Source organism: Camellia sinensis, chromosome 4 (assembly GCF_055761805.1).
Source record: "Camellia sinensis isolate YWXY chromosome 4, ASM5576180v1, whole genome shotgun sequence".
In the NCBI taxonomy this organism is placed as follows: Eukaryota; Viridiplantae; Streptophyta; class Magnoliopsida; order Ericales; family Theaceae; genus Camellia; species Camellia sinensis.
The window spans coordinates 90624005-90645407 of record NC_138964.1 but is presented as its reverse complement, the minus strand read 5'-3'; the positions used below and the strand labels follow the sequence as shown (position 1 = coordinate 90645407).

The 21403-nt window shown below is 37.1% G+C and overlaps 1 protein-coding gene across 6 annotated transcripts in view; it reads right to left on the bottom strand.

Moving 5' to 3' along the window:
• The window catches only part of ECT5 (evolutionarily conserved C-terminal region 5), a 51990-nt gene that overhangs the window by 6410 nt on the left and 24177 nt on the right, over positions 1 to 21403 (bottom strand). For all 6 annotated transcript variants that reach the window (XM_082925316.1, XM_082925318.1, XM_082925320.1 and 3 more), the window contains 4 exons: positions 20452 to 20528; positions 19848 to 20366; positions 5147 to 5683; positions 3848 to 4060 (listed from right to left, as the gene is read on the bottom strand). In XM_082925316.1, the coding sequence (XP_082781442.1) occupies positions 3848 to 4060; positions 5147 to 5683; positions 19848 to 20366; positions 20452 to 20528 (1346 nt within the window). The remainder of the gene's footprint in view (positions 1 to 3847; positions 4061 to 5146; positions 5684 to 19847; positions 20367 to 20451; positions 20529 to 21403) is intronic.

Below are 21403 nucleotides of genomic sequence, written 5' to 3'. Positions count from 1 at the left end.
ACCTGGGATATGCCCCTTGTAAATGTGTACATTCTTTGTCTTTAATTTATGACTTACCCACCAAAAAAAAAAAAGAGAAAAAGGGGAGGGGGGGTTGTGTTTTCAAATAGTCTGGTGTTCAATTCTAACGGTTGGTTGGGAGGATGAGTCTTTATGGGGGGGCTCTAGTGGCCTTGATCTCACTGTTGCAACTAACTGTTAAGTGTTACTAACTAACTGCTATTTATAGTTGTTTATGACTCTGCATTGATGTAACTGTTTGTATTCCTTACTGTAACTACCTATGTAAATTATCTTTTGTATCTCTATTTGTTCATATTGTCTATACTAGGTTCATATTATGCAGGGGTTATAGAAAGTTGAGGTTGGATGTTCTTATTGGGCTGCGCAGCTCACAGCTTTTGCCCTAGCATCCGATGCCAGGTTCTAAAGAATTCATCGGTCAACAAGATTTTGTGGAACAGCTCGAGAAGCTGCAGCAGGTATGGACTAACATCGGATTTTCCATTTCACTATTCCAATTTTATTTTTACTGCTTGGGATAAGATTTGTGTGCCTAAAAATGAAGGTGGTCTTGGTTTTAAATCTTTAGAGGTTTGGAACTTGGCTGCTATAACCAAGCATATTTGGTTCCTCTTCTCTGGAGGGGAGATGTCTATGTGGTGCCAGTGGGTTAAATCGTATTTACTTAAGGGCAGAAGTTTCTGGAAAGTAAAGGTTCCCCACAACTCTTCTTGGGTTTGGAGGAAGATCCTTGCTCTTAGAGATAAAATTTCTCCCCTTATTATCCACAAAATAGGTAGGGGTGACTCTACCTTTTTATGGTACGATAATTGGCATCCTCTTGGTCCTATATGGAAAAAATTTGGGGACAGAATCTTGTATGACTCTAATCTTAACAGTGAGACTAAGGTCAATCAGATTATGGATGGGGACTCTTGGAAGTGGCCTGTCCCCAACTCTTGGGAAATAAGGGAGCTGATCTCTTCAACCCCCACTAGTTGCAGACCTAACCCTCTACTGGATGATCAACCTACTTGGTCTCTTTCTGATGGGAAATTTACTATTAATGGTGTTTGGAATCATTGGAGGCTTAAGCTTGATAAAGTTGTTTGGCATAAACTAATCTGGGGGGCTTACCATATCCCTAGGGCTAGTTTTGTGGTTTGGATGGCTGTCCAGGAGAGGCTTAATACTGGTGACAGGCTTCAGCTATTTGGCATCTCTCCTACACCAACCTGCCCATTTTGCCAACATGTTACTGAAACTCATTCTCACCTCTTTTTTGATTGTGTCTTCTCTACTAAAATCTGGACTGAAATTAAAGCTAAATGTAATGTGCAGTGGCCTGATTTTCAGTGGCCTGGCATTATTCCCTTTGCTACTAGAGAGACTAAGAGAAGATCATTAAAATCCATAATCATCAAATTGTCATTGTTGTGCTCTGTTTATATAATCTGGCTTGAAAGGAATAACAGAATTTTCAACAAAGAATTCAAGCCAGAAGAAGTGGTGGTTAAAATAATTGTCCAACTGGTTCGGGGTAGATTGTTGTCTATCACAAATGTTCCTAGAAATGCAGGTGACAACTGGTACATTGACCATTGGAATCTGCCTGCTACTGTCCTGAAGCCCCATGCTCTCGGCACTGGGAGGGCTGCTGAGTGATGTGAGTTCACTATATGAGGGTTGAGTGATTGTAAGCAAACAGAGTGTTTATTTCCTAACTGTTTTCTTCATGTGTAGTAATGAGAAGTGCTTGGATCAGTGAGGGTTGAGTGTTGTGAGTCCAAAATTTACAACAGACAGAATTGTGGGTTGAGTGAAATAGCTTCTCATAAATGTTTTATCTAATGTTTATATATATTGTAAGTTTTATGTGCAGGCTATGGAGTAATGCTTTGCTGTGTGGGTTGAGTGATGAGAGTTTATATACTGTGTACTAAATTCCAACTGAGTGATGTGAGATTATTGAGGGTTTAGTGATGTGAGACATATATTGTGGTTATCTGTTTTACTGGAATCTTTCAGGATCACTAATGGATTTGTTTACTCAATTCTGGCAGGAAGTTCTATATTGTCTAGTGGAGGTCTACATCTTGGTTTTGATTCTTGGGAGATTCGGCTCGAAGCTGGCTGCTGAATGCGCCGCTGGTTGTTTCATCAGGGATATAAGCTGTTTTCATTTCTGTTTTAACAACTTTAGCTATTTTACCTATCCTAGCGGGGTGTGCTAGGAATTAAATGGTCCATCTTTGACCTATCTTGTTTTTATTACTTTACTGTTGGTTCTGGATTAGGTAGTCCACAGGTTATATTTCGTTTTGCTATTATGGGGCTGTTCATCCCTCGGCTTTGGGCTATTCTCTAGCAGGTTTTGTTTTGTTCACCGTTCCTGTTTCTCGGTTTTGGTGCCGATGTTTAGTGATGCCATGGGTTTGTTTTGGTCTCGGTTTTTAGCTGTCCTTCGCAGTGTTCATTATCCCTATCTCTCTTGATATGGCTGCTGAACAGTGTGTATTTCTTTTGGATTTGGTTTCTCTTTGCGTTAGCTTTTTGGTCTTCTGGGTTACTGATTTTCCTGTATAGTTGTTGTAGGGCCTGGGGTATTCCCCTTGTAATCTTGTATATCCTTTGTCTTTAATTTATGTCTTATTCACCCAAAAAAAAAAAAAAAATTTTATTTTTACTTGTAATTTGTAAAATTAGGGTAACGTTATTTGTAAGATATTAAATTCTGATGTATTGTTATTTATAATTGGGTATGTAGCCTTAGCAGGACCCTGTATTTCTTTGTTATTATTTCCCCTGATGTACCCAATTTTTGGGGCGTCACATTTTTCCCAGTCCGATGGCCCCAAAGAATTGTTAGAACTTAAGCGGTTTCGATTCCTAAACCTTTGAAGGAGAACACCTCCTAAGACGTACGGTCTTGCCACCAAGCCAACCCCTTGGGGTTATCATGTGGCAACAAATTTTTATGAGCATTATGACTCATTTTTTAATTTTGTCATGTCCAACTTCACTCGCCTTAGATTTTATTTCATTATAATTGATTTTGTTTTACCCAAAGGAAACCTTTAAGAAATATATGGGAAAAATATTTTGCGGATCGCCTTAGATCGCTAAATTTACTGAATGAAAGTATACCATATTTCAGTACATATGTTCTAAAACGTAATTCGCTAGGGTAATAACATTTTCTGGTAGCATTGGTCTTCGATTATTCAATTAACTACTCAGAAGTAGTGGAGTTTGTATAAATATAGAAATGACTTCTTTTCTTTTTCATTTTCTTTTTCTAAATTCCAATTACTCTTAAGCTAATTGAAGTGGGGTCAATTTTTATAAGTTAATGGGTTCAATTTTACCTATATATAAATATAGAATTTCAATGATTTTTTTCAAAATCTAGTGGGGTCAATTGAACCCACTCTAAAGTAAGTAGAGCCACTTATCACATGGTTAACCAAACCAAACCAAGCCTTAAGCCCCATCATATGGGGTTAGCTACATGAATCCTTCTTCTTCATGCAGCCCTAACAAAGGCCATGGTTATCTTGGAAAAAAAATATCCCTCATCACATTTCAAGCAAACAAAGAAACAGATTCGCAAACAAGCAACTTCAGAGATGGAGTAGTCCTGATCAAATTTACTGCCTCAGACCAAAGTTAAAACAGAAAATAATAGGTCGAATAAAATCAAATCCCTTTTTTCTGGAAATTTTGGAAACTTAAAATTTAGATTTTGAATCTATTGAAACAATAGTGCTAGATCTTGCCACCTCAAGTAGATTACTCAAGAAAGATTCTAAACATTTTTGGAAATTTCAAACTTAATTCGTACCTCCTGCGTGTCTCGACTGTTGGTTACTGGCTTATTGTCATTATTTTCGAGCACAATGTGACGAAACTGGCTGTTTGGAACATCTCTGATTATATGCCACTTGACAGGGAACTGACCACTCCATTTGTCTTGCTGCCAGTAATCGACACTCTTGTCAAAATCTACTGGTCCAACCATTTCAGCCACTCCACAGAACTGGGCACTAGCATTCACCTGTATGTTATTGTGACAATATAAGTGAAAGAAATGACTAGAGACGAAAAAAACAAAAAACAAAATAAGCAATGGCAAGAAAAGGGAGGTTAAATGACAATGACAACAGCTATAAAAGCAGTTAGAATAAAGTATTCAATTGTCTCATAATAATTACATGTAAAGCATGAAAAAATCACTCTTCTGACAAGCAAAAAAATTACAAATAAACCTTAGGCTGAAGTCAACATACTTAAACCAAGCAACTTTTCACTCAAGTCTTAGTGTGTGATACAGAAAATATCAAGTGCTATTTAAATAATAGAACATCATACAACCACTAAAACAACCATGCAATGAGTTTTAACTGTACACAATAACAGGAAAATTTGCAAAGCTCAATTCGTTAGAACTAAAATGATTTGCTAGATTATTTTGCAAAGATAAATAAATAAATAAATAAATAAAATGATTTCTTAGATTAACAAAAATTGTGATAGAGGCTTCAACCAACATTCATATGGGTCTAACAGAAACTCAAATGCCGGCCATCAGCCAACAAGACCCTGATCCTTTATTCTGGGCTTAGGATGAGCTCTGAAAATGAATGAGACTCTAGGCAGGACACAGGTTGAGCTAATGGCTTGAAGTAATAACACTACTAATGAGCATGAATTCAATCATGATAAACCAAAGTGGTGCAAACAATCCCAGCATAAGTTTTTTTCGGGAATCTGCACTGTGATGATGCTACATATTAAACATGACCCTTGGGAAGCAACCTCCTACAAACCAACCCCTTGCTTCCATCACTTCCAACAGACTATTATCTTAGAGAAGGAAATAGAAGTAGAGCTAAGGACTACTTGTTTAGAAGGAGAAATGATCCAGAAAAACCAACAATTTTCCAACCATTCATCTCCACACACACACACACACAAACACACATATATAACCTCCATTGTTAGTGACATCATATACTATTACACTTCGTTTAACTTTGAATTATTCTAAATAATTAAAAAAGAAATCATTTAAAAAAAAAAATTTAAAAATGCCCTATTATTTGTTTCCCTGATCAGACTTAAAAATTAATAATGAAATTACCGAGAAAAAAAGAAAAACAGGACACGTGTTCTTCTCCTTTGCTTCACGGTAAGCAGCATCTAATTTTCTGTTTCCATTTGGTGTGCTGGCCCATATACCATACTTAATACTCTTGTGGACATTATCTTCACTGTATGATTTGATGATGAAGAACTTAGCATCCTTGTACTCTGTGACAAAATTCGGGCAGTTGTAAGACTCATCACGGGTCTTTGCAGTAGATGAGCTGTATTTGTTACTATCAGCAGATGCACTATTTTCATTGGTGATAAGGCTTTTAGGTTTTGAGGCCCTCGGTCCACGGTTTTGCTCACTAAGAATATCGAGTGCGCTATTACAATTGCATAAAGAACCATCACCCCTTCCACGACGTCTGCCATAGTCAAAAGCAAGCCAACCCCTATCATTTGTGCCCAAACTGGAAATTGATGCACTTCCAAAGCTAAGGCCCTGATTAAAATCGGTGTGCAGGTGGCCTCTGTTACAAGAATTTGAACCAGATCCAAACCCAAAGAATGATCTTGGCTGTTGAGAACCCTGCAAAATATATAATAAAAGCCATTACCCCAAAAGAAAAATAGAGGAAGAAGAGCCATAATTATACTTGGGTGTTTAATTTTCACGATAAGCTCATGTTTTCGTTCTGGTCACACATAGAAATCAATAGCAACCCAAGACAATAAATCGGATTCCCATCTTGATAACTTAAAGTTGTTACAATCTTAAAAGACTTCTTTTCACAAAATCTCGTCTTTCTTCAATCATATCCTATGATTCTTTGTTCAAATCTTGTCACTTGAGGCAAAGCAAAACATTATTGCACAGAGATTTATATAAAACTAAAGGAAATACAAAATTCAAGGGGCATACCACAGGCAAACTGTAAAGGATGGAGGCCATCTAAGAAGATGGGAGCCTATATAACTACAAACATTCGAAGTATGAGCATTTCAATTGCAAAGGTGCCTATATAACTACTAAGAAATAGCTACTTGCACACGGACAAAGCTTCTTGCACATTTCAATAGCAAAGCTTCTCGCAAGGAAAATCAGTTATAAAAGGCAAATTCAAAATAGGCAACCTGTCATTCATGCTGGAGAACTATGGCACAAGGATTTTGATGTACCATAGGCTTCACAAGTATTTCTTTGAAAATGTGATTGATAAAATAATATTATGATTTTTTTTTTTTTTTTTTTTTTTCCTAAGAATATAAAATAGAGATGAAAGAGATAAAATATGGAAGGATAATAATGATGTAAGATCGAAGAACAATAAAGAAGAGTAAGAAGAGATCAGTGTTTTAAAAAGCTCTAGGCACATCGAAGCGTTAAGGTTGGAGCCTAAGCGTGAAGTGGTAGAAGATAACCAAAATTTCAATATTCTCTGAGTTCTCAACAAGAACAACATTCAATATTCCAAAAACCATAAAATAACATTCAACATTCCGAAAAATCCTCAAAAATAACAATCACTTTACACAATACTATTGTTTTTCCATCATCAATTTATTGTCATGATTCACTTCCTTTTCCAGATAAGGAACTCGCACCGTAAGATAACTTTAGTAGTTTTAATTTTAAACTAAGACTAAATTGCCCGATAGCTTCAATCATTGGCCCAAAACTGTCAGATTTGCCTTTCCAACAACACCTGGCCTCGCCTCACCTTGCCTCAAATGTGCCTTTCCTACAACACCTCGCCTTAAGCTGTCCGAGGCACCATAGGTCGCGCCTAAGCGCAGCCTTTTCAATATAGGCAAAGTTCTCAACAAGAGCAAATATTTGTAAAATTTCAAAAACCATAGAACAACATTCAATATTCCAAAAACCATAAAATAACATTCAACATTCCGAAAAATCCTCAAAAATAACAGTCACTTTACACAATACTACCGTTTTTCCTTCATCAATTTATTGTCATGATTCACTTCTTTTTTTAGATAAGGAACTCGCACCGTAAGATAACTTAGTGGTTTTAATTTTAAACTAAGACTAAATTGCCCGATAGCTTCAGTCATTGGCCCAAAACTATCAGATTTGCCTTTCCTACAACACCTCGCCTCGCCTCACCTTGCCTCAAATGTGCCTTTCCTACAACACCTCGCCTCAAGCTGTCCGAGGCACCATAGGTGCGCCTCGCGCCTAAGTGCGGCCTTTTAAAACACTAAGAGATACCAAGAAACTAAAAGAGAAGTCGAGGTGAAGAAATGATAGAAAGAATAAAGTAGTATGAAAGGAAATATAAGAGAAAAGGGAAGAGATGAATAACAAAGCACTGAGAGAAACCAAGAGCGAAAGATAGAGAGGAGACAAAAAGCAACCTATCAATCAAATTTTATTCATTTATGAGAAACCAAATTGTATGACAGCAATTTAGCCTAATAATAGGCTTAAGAATACTCTAATAAATCCAAAAAAAGAAAAAAAATCTTGTAAAACTCTTCCTACCCAACACAGATAACTAATACAGCTTAATCCTATCACTAAGTAAAGCCCCTAAAAAATCCTAAAATAAAAACAACTCATCTAAAAGACTACTAATAATACTAATCGCTTACTATCGATCAATTTATCGTCTTCTTGTGAGTCCTGCATCAACTTAACTGCTCAATTCCCTCTTGTTGGGGGGAAAAGAACACGCAACCTCAAGCTTTTCGATTTCTAACATTGAGAAGGTTCTTAGTTCGAAGAATCTTTGCTCTAACACCAAAGTAGCATGGCTTTCACAAGGATTTCTTCGAACATGTGATGGTCAAAATAATATCATGATTTGCACTTTTTTCCTAAATATTATTTAACAGAGATGAAAAAGATGTTATATATCTTTGTTGCTGCTCAATACATATATAGATATAATATAGAAGAAGAAACAAAATAATGAGATAAGAAAAAGATGAAGAGAGAAGAAGATATAGCATGCAAACATGAATCAAGGAGAAGTGATGATAACTGAGATGTATGATAAAAGAGGAAGAGATTGGGAGTAGAGAGAGAGAGAGAGATCAAATCTGAATCTTTTTCTCATCAAAAACTCGAGATCTAAAGAAAGATTAAAAAATTAAAATTTACTAATTTTGATGAGAAAGTTGGAACTTAAAGATTCAAAGTAGCTGATAATAATTATAATTTTATGAAAATGTACTGGTCTTGGCTTGCACATGACATGAATGGGCTCAATCTAAGAAACACAGACACTTCTACGTAGGTGACATATCCGTGTGGTGTCCGTATCGAACACCGACACTCTTTGGACACTCTTAGGACACGTGTCCAACACTTTTCAAAACGTGTCCTGTTTTTTAAATGTTTTTAAAAACTCGGACACTCTTTGGATACTTGGAGGACATACGTGTCAATCGCTTAAATACACGTGTCTGTCGATTAGACATATGTGAAACTAATTATAGGTTTGAACAAAATAACTCAAGATACAATAATAAAACAAAAACTATATAAATTTATAGGAATTTGTGTTATATTACATTTTTTATTATCTTTGAATGATATATTCATATATACAACATATAATAAATATATAAAATTATATATTTCATGCGTGTCGCCCACATGTCGTGTCTTGCATTTTTTTGAAAATTAACGTGTCAGCGTGTCCGTGTCGTATTCGTGTCATGTTATGTATCCGTGTCCATGCTTCTTAGGGCTCAATTATAGGTGCCAACCTAGTTGGGATCTATTTTTGAGCTATGATGCAATTCAGTCAGGCCTTCCTTACGTAATATTTTCATTTTCAATAAAATCTTTATTTTGCTGGTCGAAAAAGAAAAATAAAAAATAAAAAATTTATAAAAGATTAAAGTACAAAGAGTAAACCAGTATATCAATACCCAAAAAGATGTCTAATATAACATATTTAAACCCATAAGTTCCCTATATCATTAGAAAAATTGCTTTTCTTTCTAACCGTAGTACCCAAACCACAGCAAAAAATACACTACAGTAAATGCCTTTTTATTAAATCCAAAGACCCGAAAATCAACAAGAAGCATGTGAACACGAGAAAGTAGGACCACCCAATCAACCTCCGCCAGCTGTAATAGTCTGCCAAAGCCACAAGACAATGCAAAAATAAGTGATCAATACTTTCCTTGCCCCTTCTACACACACACCACTGCCGAAGTAGATAGCAATTAAACCTCTTTTCCTGAAACATGTCAGTGGTATTGAGTTTCATGTGAATCAAAGACCAAGCAAAAACTTTTAATGTACATTTGCACTCCAAATCATCTTATGAATATTAAAATTGGTACACTTCATCATCAATGATAGTATCAAAAAAAAGATTTACTAGAAAATAATTAGGATTAATCACACCAAGACCTCCTCAACTATTAGCAATATATCAGTTTATCCCCTCATCTATGAAGCCATACATTTTGACCCCTTCAACTATAAAAATGCATCACTATCACCCCTCCAGAAGGAGGCCATTAGTCTCACTTCTATCAAATGCAGCACGACTCAAAGAAATACCATCAAGAAATTGAGATTTAATAAATAACGAAATAAAATAAAAATTGAAATTTCAAGAAATTGGAATCAAATTAAAACAAACATTCTAGTTATTTTATTTTAGGGCCATTCTTGTAATCTTGTGATGTATCATTCTAATAAAAAAAGTGCTGAGGTGAACAGTGTGGACGATTAAATCCAACCTAATTCTATATTTTTTTGTCTCCTCTCTTCCACCTCCTTCTCACCTAACCCTAATCTTCCATATTTTACAACTCAACTTAATATCAAAACAATCCAATCCAACCTTAGAAGCCATCAAAATAATTTGAAGGTCATTACGAGGTGATGGAGATGTGCTAACGTCAACAATTGTACAATGAAGTAAGAACTTGTAAGAACACGACGACCACATGACCTAAATCGATTCTCTATCCTGATGAATATGGTTTTTTGTTTTTTGTTTTTTTTTAAAAGAATTTTTTGAAACCATATGATATGAGTTTTCTATTTTCCAAGGTTTTTGTTTTCCTTGCATCATTTTTTCAAATCTAGGATTTGAAGTATTATATATTGTGTTTTTTGTTGGTTAGAATCCACTCTATAAGAATTGAAATGAATATAGGAAGGATCAAATGATGTTTGTCGGTTGATTTGTCGAAATTTTGACAATTTTATATAAATTTGGAAGGCCTAGCTCAGACTGCTTAGCCATATTTCTCTTCATTTTTTTATCTTGCTTATACTCAAAATCACCTACTGGTGTGTGGTGGTGGTGGTTATTCTGTTGCATTTGGTTTTTGTTCCGATTTGGATTGGTTGTGTTCGCTTTCATCATGGTTGATTAAGAGTTTAATGGTCTGAATTATTTAGCCTAGGTACACGCTGTGAAAGTTTTTCTATGACAAATCAAAATTGAAATATTTGATAGAACCCTATCCAACACATGAAGATTCGAAGCGGGAAAATTCTATTGTTATGGGATGGTTATGGCATAGTATGGAACCCCATATTACAACTAAAGTTGAATTTGTGACTCTTCTATAAGAAGATTTTTACTACTAACCAGTCAACGAAATCATTGTTTGGTTACGGTAGTACTCTTAAGAACTTGTGTTATCAATCACAATATCATTCGCCTTGTAATAATAATTCAGAGCAACAAAAGTGATATGGAGAGCAATTTATGATTGCATCCTTGCTCTAATGGACTCCATGGTTAAACTTAATGGTGAGCAAGGAAACCTATTTGTTGATGTAGGTCGTTAGTATATCTATGCTCCTCGTCAACTTCATTTATTGTTTGTTGTATCTTGCATTATCAGAAGTCGTGAAGAGTAAACCTAGAAGAGGGTCATATCATCCCTCTACTTGTATGTGACAGGTTTTAGTGATTCTTTCCGGCCCAGTATTCGCTCTAATAAGCGATCCACCACTGGTTATCGTATATTTGTTAGAGGCAACCTTGTTACAGTTAGAATGTATAGTGAAGAAATTCAGTGTTAGGGTTTATATGGTTTAGAGGAAGGAGGAGAAGAGAGAGAGAGAGAGAGACAGAGAGAGAGAAATTTTATATATATGGAATGAATGTTCACTCTACATCAGCAAAATATATGTACAAATCCTAACATAGTGAAATATGACCATCATACCCTCAATGTAAGTAAATATTAACAAAAGAACAGTAAAACCGAAAATAACTATTCTAATACTCTCCTTCAAGCTGGTGCATAGAAGTCAAACATGCCCAACTTGATAGATAAACGATGAAACGAAGACCAAGACAAAGGTTTTTAATGAGAATATCACCCAATTGATTTTCAAAACAAACATAAGGAGTCACAAATTGCTTACGTAGTAAGAGATCATGGATAAAATGGCAATCAACTTCGCTATGTTTGGTTCATTCATGAAACACGGGATTATTGGCAATGAAGATAGCAGCCTGATTATCACAAGACATACTCATAGGAGTGGGAATAGAAAACCAAAATCCCGAAGAAAAAACTGAACTCAGAGCATCTCAAAAGCAGTATGAGCCATGACACAATACTCAGCCTTGGCACTAAAATGAGCAACAACGGTCAGTTTCTTGCTACGTCAAATAACAAGATTTCCACCAACAAAGGTACAATAGTCTGAGGTGACAGACAATCAACATCACTGAAGCTAGTGACAGACAATGAGGAAGATGGGCAACAGAGCAAACCCCAGTCCGGAGCACTCTTCAAGTATTGCAAGCTATGACACACAGCCGCAAAATGGGGTTGGCGGGGAGCATGCGTAAACTGACTGACCACACCCACGGCATACGTAATATCTGGACGATTGACAGTGAGATAGATTAATTTACCAACCAATCGACGATAACGACCAATATCAGAAAACAAGTCCCCAGTTTCACCATCAAGTTTGACACTAGAATCCATGTGAGTATCACTAGGGCGAGCGCCTAAGAGGCCAGTCTCAGTGAGGAGATCAAGAACATACTTCCATTGGGCGAGAAACAATCCCTGAGAAGAGCGAGCAACTTCAATCCTAAGAAAATACCGAAAATGGCCCAAGTCTTTGGTGTGGAAGTGTTGGCCTAAATACTGCTTCAAGTCAGCAATACTAGTGGAGTCACTCCCAGAAATGATTGTGATTATGTCATCGACATAGACAATAAGAACAATATTCTTATTGTGGTCAAAAAGTTAACGGCGAAAACCCTAGGCAAGCACAACAGCACTGGAATGATCAAACTAGGCACGAGGGGATTGTTTGAAACCATAGAAGGCCTTCCGCAATCGACAAACAATATGCTCATGACTGGGAATAACATAGCCAGGGGGTTGATCCATATAGACTTCCTCTTGGAGATCGCCATGAAGAAAGGCATTTTTGATATTCAATTTATACAAAGGCCAAGACTTAACTAACTAACTGCAACGGAGAGAAGGATCCAAACCAAATTAAAACGTGCCACAGGAGAGAGTCTCCAAGTAATCAAGACCATCGGTTTGTGTGTAGCCTTTGGCTACTAGGCGAGCCTTAAGTCGCTCAACAGTCCCATCAGAAAGATACTTAACAGTATAAACCCAATGACAACCCACACTAGATTTGCAAGAAGGGATAGGGGTAAGTTCCCACGTTTGATTGTTATAAAGAGCATGCATTTCCTCGTCCATTGCATCCTTCCAACTAGAGATGGACATAGCCTGCTGGAGTGGGGAATGGTAATACTAGACAAGCTACCAGCAAAGGAGTGAAGACCAGGAGAGAGGGGATCATAAGAAACAAAATTAGCAATAGGATGTTGAGTGCAAGTACGTTTACCTTTGTGGAGGGCAATAGGACTGTCATCAGAGGGCACATCAACAGATGGAACAGGGGAGTCAGGAACCTCTGACGAAGGAGATGAACTGGTCGAGCCATAAAATACAATGCGACGAACTTGAGACCACTAATAAACCAGCAAAGGAGGGGTAACGGGAAGACTGGAGGGAGAGGATATAGAAGAAGAGGAAGGAACACAAGACGGAAGAGTAAGGGTGATAAAAGTTAGCTCCCCCTTACGACAAGAGAGAAGATCAGTGGATAACTATTGTCCAAAGGAGAAAAAGGAGTGGACTCAAAAAATGTAACAGCAAGACTGACAAAGAATCAATGTGACTCGGGATGATAACATCGATGCCCTTTCTGAGTACGGAAGTAGCCTAAGAACACTAACTTGCGAGCACGAAGAGATAACTTATCTATGCCAAAGTCAAGAACATGTACAAAAGCCACACATCTAAAAACATGAGGTGACAAGGGAAAATGAGACAATGTGGGATATAACTGAGAATAAGGAGACATGGGAACAAAACTAGAAGGCATGCAGTTAATAAGAAAACAGGCGAAGAGAACCGCATTGCCCTGAAACTGTTTGGGAACATGCATATTAAACATTAGTGTGCAAGCAAAATCTAATAAATTGTCGTGTTTGCGCTCCGCAACACCATTTTGAGGTGATGTATGAGAACAACTAATCAGATGAATAATACCACGAGCATCACAAAGGTTAGTTACAATAGACTGCACATATTCTAAAGCATTATCAGAATGAAATATCTTAATATGTTTCCCAAATTGAGTAAAGATTTCATTATAAAACTTAGAGATAATAGATGGCAAATCACATCTCTGTTTCATTAAAAACAACCAAGTCATCCGAAAGTAATCATCCACAAAAATAACAAAATAAAATAAACCATCAACAGTGGGAGTTCTAGATGGACCCCAAATATCTGTATGGACAAAAGCAAAAGGCAAACACACAACTAAACGAACTACGGTGATGCTTCCCAAATTGACAGGCTTCACACTCAGTCTGAGAAACATGACTCAAACTGGAAACAACTAACTTAAGCTTGGCTAAAGAAGGATGACCCAAGCGGAAATGCCACTGAAGAGGAGATGCAGTAGCGCTCAACAAAGTAGATGGACGATGAAGAGGAATCTCGGTGTCCAAAAAGTATAAGCTATCCTTCTCATGCCTCGAACCAATAATCCTCTTGGTTTGGAGGTCTTGCAAAACACATGAAGTGAGAGAAGATTACAAAACAGTGGAGAGCTTGAATTAATTGGCTAACAAAAAGTAAATTAAATGGAAACTTAGGAACATAAAGACAGAGGGAAAAGAAAGAGATGGAGTTGGGTGAAGAGGACCTTGACCATTAACAGGTTAAGAAGATCCATCAACAAGTAAAATAGTATGATCAACAAGCCTCAGATTATCAAAAAGAGAGGAATTACCAAAGATATGAGAACTAGCACCAGAGTTTAGGAGCCAAGGCTAAGTAGACTTGGCCACATATGCAATATTACCTGAACTAGCCAGAGTAGCGGTAGAGAATAAAGGTATACTCGGTCAGAGAGATTGGACAAGAGCCATAAGCTCATTAATCTGAGTAGTGAGTCTCATGAGAATCAACTGGAGAAGCAACAGAACCAGTGGAAAACAAGGACTGTGAGGATAGGGCATCCATAATCTGATGCACATGGTCAGGTTTGCCATACTTCTGCCAACACCAAGGCTCAATATCACCTTGGGAACCACAATAAGTACACTTGAGATCAATATGTGTGCGAGAGCTAGGTCCACTGTTAGCCCCACCACAGGAACCACCACTACAAGATCCACCACCACAAGAACCACCTCCACCGTAAGAAGAGTCCCGAGGGCCAGATGGGCCATGAAAATCCCCTCGAGTAGGTCCATGATCTTCACTACTAGAGACCATTACAAAAGACGACAAAGTAAAGGACCCAATAGTAGGTTGTGCCTGGCACAAGGAAGAACGTAACAGCCGAGAATAGGCATTAATAGCAAAAGGAAAAGTTTCACTGGCAAGAATCTGATCCTTAAACCCTGTAATTCAGGATCTAAGCCGAAGAGTAAATAAGCAATCATAAACTCCTCCCAATGTCGCTTCTATTTGTTCACATCAGTAGTGAAGGGTCACTGCTGCAATAACTGATCCCACAAGGTCTTGAGACTACTCATATAACTCATAAACTCAAGAGACGTTACTCTAATTCGAAAAAGATTCAGCAAAGGAGTCCCATATTTCCTTGGAGGTATCACAAAATTCTACGGTACTGGCAACATATGGCTCCAAACTGTGCCAAATCCAACCCATAATACAAGAATCCTCACTACACCAATCATCATAAGATTTATCATCAATGGCAGGAGGGAGTTCGCTAAGGAAGCGGAACTTCTTCTTGCCACGTAAGAGAATTTTAACAGCATGAACCTAAGCCAAATAATTGGCACTATTCAATTTCTTGGTGGTGATGGATTTAGGCATGTCATCATCCTTTCCCATAGTCATAGCTTTAGCCTCAATCTCAGCCATGCCGATCAATAACAAAGAAAATACTCAATCTAATAGCACAAAGTAGCAAAATACTTGTAAATAGTCAACACCCATAACAACCAGCACTAACAACAATCAATATAGACAACCAAACTAGGTCAAACACCAGGATCCCTGACACAATACGCATGAGTGAGGAGAACACATATTTGCCAACCAAATTTGACAAATTAGACCAACACAACAATCCACCAGCCTAAATCAACAACTGGAGAGTAACTACCCCTTGTTAGTAGGATTTCAGCCCCTATATATGAAATTCCAACAGATAGAAATAGAAAATGTCGAACTAGATTGAGGCCAAAATTGAACAAATTACCAACCCAACAACAGCAAAACCAGAAATTAAGAGCAAATATCACTGGATATAGCAATTTCGGCTCCCAGACGGTCTATGGCAACAAGAAGAAACAGCAAAAAACAGTCCCAAAACCAAATTCACAGTGAGGCACCAAAAAAATAAGAAAAACATTTGAAAATATAAAATTCACATCAGAGATGATCAAAAAATTTCACAAAAATCACCATAAATATCGAGATGAAATTTCGAGCCTAGTGATGGAGGTTTCGTCCATACAGTGCTGATGTCATGCTGACGTCATCGTACAGATGATGACATCAGCACATCGCGGTCACCTCCAATTGATCTCCAAAATCTGTAGAACACTTCCCAATGAAGGATAGATTGCTCTGATACCAAGTTAGAATGTATAATGAAGAAATTTAGTGTTAGTTTATAGGGTTTAGAGGAGGAGGAGAGGAGGAAGAAGAAGAGAGAGAGAGAGAGAGAGAGAGAGAGAGAGAGAGAGAGAGAGAGAGAGAGAGAGAGAGAGTAATTTTATATATATGGAATGAATGTTCTCTACATCAGCAAAATATATGTGCAAACCCTAACATAGTGAAATGACTATCATACCCTCAACTTAAGTAAATATTAACAGAAAAACAAAACAGAAAATAACTATTCTAACAGTTACTTTGGCATAGTACAAAAAGAAAAATATCATTGCATGCTCTAGTGTCAAAGTTGAGTATAGAGCTATGGCTCATACTGCTTCCGAGATGTTGTCTCTCCTTCAGAACCTTGGTATTCATGTTCCAACTCTAATGCAAATATATTGAGACATAGAAGCAACCAGCTTTATTGATCACAATCACGTTTTGCATGAGTGCACCAAACATATATTGATATACTCATGAGATGGTGTATTTCAACAATTAGGAGCATGTTAATTATGTAGATTCTAGCCCCGCGTGCGCGGGGGCGGGGGGGGGGGGGGGGGGGGGGTTGTTGTTGTTGTTGTTGAGTTATTTAGTCTTATTTTATGGTAGGGGTATTTTTGTAATCTTGTGGTTATAGCATTCTAATTAGAGTTGTTCAAGGACCCATTTCGACCCACCAAAACTTATCGGACCAATGGAAACCCAATTATGCAACTATTCACATAGTATTTCGACCAACCACAGGTTTTGAAAATGTAAGAAATCAAGTTTCTGTCAAGTGTCGAGTTTGATCTAATCACTTCTCAAATCTCAACTCTCTTTCCCTCACTCTCTTTTGTCTTAGTATCTCACTGTGTCCTTATTAGCCCTAGTCTCAAACCCTAAGAATCATGGACACAGACACGCAACACGACATGACTATGACACAGACACGCCAATTTTCAAAAAATGCAGAACATGATACGTGGGGGACACGTATAAAATATATGATTTTATATATTTATTATATGTTATATATATATGAATATATTATTTAAAAATAATAAAAAATGTAATATGATGCTAATTCCTATAAATTTATATGTTTTTGTTTTATTATTGTATCTTAAATTGTTTTGTTCAAATTTATAATTAGTTTCACCTATGTCTAATTGATAAACGCGTGTGTTTTAAGTGATAGACACGTGTATCCTCCAAGTGTCCAAAGAGTATCCGGGTCATCTAAAAAAAATTAAAAAATAGGACACGTTTTAGAGAGTGTCAGACACGTGTCAGGGAAATGTCCAAAGAGTGTCAGTGTCTGACACGGACACGGACACGACACAAATACGTCAACTTGTTAGAATTGTCCGTGCATCTTAGCTCAAACCTCAAAACCCCTCTCTCACCAAGAAACCACATCCACCTAGGGTTTTTTTATGTGGTCTTAATCTAGCACAGAGGTCGATGATGAAGCACAAAGGTAATGTTATTAGTCATGGTGGCACTGAGCAATGGTGGAGGGGGCAACACTAAGTGATGGCGGTTGTGGCGTCTCCTTTTTCTACAGTAGATGACAGTGAGTCAAAAAAATTGTTTTTTTTTTTTTTGGTGATCAATCTTCATTTTAGCAGCTTCTATTAAGATCAAACCATCATCTCTCTTTTGATGCACAAATTTCATCTACTTTTACAACTCAATGCTTCAATAAAAAGTACATTTTTTAGTTTGTGAAGACTGAATGAGGCTATGCTATTTGATTGTCAAACACTGACCACCAAACTAAGTGTAAGGAACGTATGGTTTCAAAGTGTCATTTAGTCGAAATCAAGAGTTCAAAATTCCAACCCGAGGTAGTCTGTTCAGGCTGCAGGCCAACATAGAACCTGACACAACATGTGAACAGCCCTAATTCTGAAAAACATATGCTAAGGTGAACCTATTCCTCTAATTTTTGTCTCTTCTTCTCTTCCTGCTCTCACCTAACCCTAATCTTCCATATTATACAACACTCAACTATCTCAACAACTAAGATTCTTATATCTTACTTAGTACATGATTATAAGAAAGTTCACTCTTTCTAGGTTTTCATAATGGTTCCTTCATGATCAGTGTTATTAAAGGCGCGCCTACGCGTGTGCCTAGGTCCAAGTCCCATTCAAGCCCAAGGTTTGCGCCTTGTAGTGTTCCAAGCCAGGTGACTTTGATAAGGAGCGCCTAAGTGTGCACCTAAGCCCAAGTCCCGTCCAGGCCCAAGGTTTGTGCCTTGTAGTGTTCCAAGCCAGACAGATGTGATAAGGCGCCCAATTGCCCAAGGCTTGCGTCTTAAGGGCTTTTTTATTGTTGCTTTAATTGGTTTTGTTTAAAATCTGACCATTGATTTAATATGGTGCAGCTACAGAAGATCCCTACTTTTATTACAGATGCCAATACATTGGGCATTCAACCCCAAATCAATTATTGAAGAAAAATTAGCCCTAATTCCTAATCTCCAAATTTTGTTTATGTTGAACCCTAAATTATTTACTTATATTACATTATTTTTTTTTTTCTGTACAAGGTGCGCCTCACTTCAGTGAAGTCTGTGCCTTGCCTTGCTCCTTGAGCCTAGGCCCCAGGGGACCTTGGCCCCTTGGTGCACCTATCGCCTTTAATAACACTGTTCATGATATTCTAAGATGTACACTGCTTTGCAGATAAGCTTTTCACAATGCCTCTTGGAAATCCAATATCTAGCCAGGCCAACAGGCTTCAATACTTTGCTCAGAAAAAAATATGTTGCATTATCAGATAGTTAACAAAACAAGTTCCAAATAAAAGAGGGACACCGTCGAGCTTCGCATGAAACACAAGTGAACTCAAGTTAGTCAATTCAAGCAGTATAAATCCATTTATGAGAATCATGTTACTTACAAGTCAGTTGAATGTGCATAAAAAAATGCATAATTAGCTTGTGTGAACGAGGAGAATGAATGAATAATGCCATGTACCTTGAACGAGTTTCATTAATTACTTATGTATTTCATGAAATATCATCATACCACTAACTTCCTGAGCCCATATTGATTTCACGTATTATTGTAACTTTCAGAAAATAACTACATTGCTTATACTGTTCAGCAATGCTTAATTGATTTCATTAGGAGCTTTGCTGGATGCAATGCTCTCTGCCTCAGGCGAATTCCTGACATGCTCTCAATCATTACAATCTAGAAACTAAAACAATTTACCATCCATTATCAACTCAAATGGTCACCTAAGGGGAAGGTGTGTCGTTCAAGTCAAAGGTTGGGACACAGGTTAATTCTAAAACCTAAAACTATTCAACTAGCTCTACATTAAATGTAGCTGAATGAGAACAAAACCCCAAAACAAATGTTTCCAAACGGGAATAAAGACAATAAACAAAAGTTAGCTAGAGTATGGTTCGAGATACATTTCAAATAGAAGCATAATCTAGATCTCGTACTTAGATTATCAGAGGCAAAGACCATAAACACTATTCGATAGTACAAAAAAAAAGGAACATAGGAACAAAATAACAGCACATATTGAGATCTCAAAAGCATTAATTAGGTTCCCACAATCATTTTGTGACATGCATAGGTAAAAGAACAAACCATTCCAACATTTTGTCCAAATGACCCAAGATTGCCAATTGGTTGGGGAGATACTGCAGGCGAAAATGGAGTGAGAGCCCTCTGTCTGTCTGACGGTTTTGACCAATCTGACCAAAGTCCACTAGTTCTGAATGCATCAAATCCTTGCTGCAAATCATGAAAACCAAAACCTCCAGGATTTCCAGAAAAGTTGCCTCTGCCAAAAGATGTCACCGGGGAGGGATAACTAGGTCTCGGCCCCAAGAGCATTCCATCAACTTGTTGGTCAATACTCACCACTGAGTTCAGCACTGGTTGTGAAACTGGAGTTGGTGGGGTGATATATTGCATGCTAGGAGGAACTAGATGCTGATAATATGGTGGCCCAGAGAATGGATACTGCTGAGGGGAGTATAATTGGGCATCTCGCCCAACAGAAGGCAAAGGTGTTGTAACTGGGGAATACGGTCCATATGGCATTTGTGGACTATAGCCATAACCAGTATGAAACAAAAGAGAAGGATTATCATTGTAGATGCCCTGAATGAGATCATGAAAAGGAAAATACAGTGAGGACTATCTATGGAAGATCTGTAGAGATAAAAGCGCAACAGTTCCAACTTACAGGAGATCCAATATCCAACCGCTCAGCATTAACATATGAAGGGTATTCATCCCATTCACCAGGAGCATTTTCAAAACCTGGAGTTATATCAAAGATAACAAAATGATCCCTTTAATCAAATTTTGTAAGTTACAAAGGGCACAGATATAAACAACAATGCAGCTAACACTAATACACCATCAAATGCATTCAAGGGAAACAATCAGTGTTCAATTTAGTCAAGAAACAAAGGGTCCGCTTGGTTTAATTTTCAGGATCAATTTTGAAAGATAGCTTTTTGAAAAGAGTTGATAAAATTTCAAAATTTGTTTGGTTTTGAGTTTTTAAGACTAGTTTTTAAGATTTTTGTTTTCCGTGTTTTGTTGTCTTTAGTGAGCCTTTTTTTGCCAACAAAGTCTACTAAGCCCAAGCCCAACCACCACTTTACTACTACTAAATACAATGGGGAGAAATAAATACCACCACAAAGGATATCAAACTCCTCAGCCCAAGCACAACAACCACTTAGAACCACCACCACAAAGGGTATCAAACTCTCTCCAGAGGAGTTGAACCCAATACCTCACACGACAATGGGTGCTACACAACCTCTAGGCCAAATGTCCTGTTCCACTCAATCTAAATACACTTAAAAACTATAAAATTTATAAATAAATAAATAAATTCTTTTAAAACTCACTAAATACTAACAAATCTACAAACAAACAAACAAAAAGGGCACAAAAAAAAAAGAAAGGAAAAGAAAAGAAAAAAAAAATAGTTTTTAGTTCCACTCAATCTAAATAAACATATAAAATTTATGATAAAATCTTTTAAAAAATCACTAAATTCTAACAAATATACAAAAAAATAATAATAATAATAATTTTTAGATCCACTCAATCTAAACACACTTAAAACGTATAACACATTTTTTTTAATTAATTTTTTTTAAAAAATTATTAATTGGACA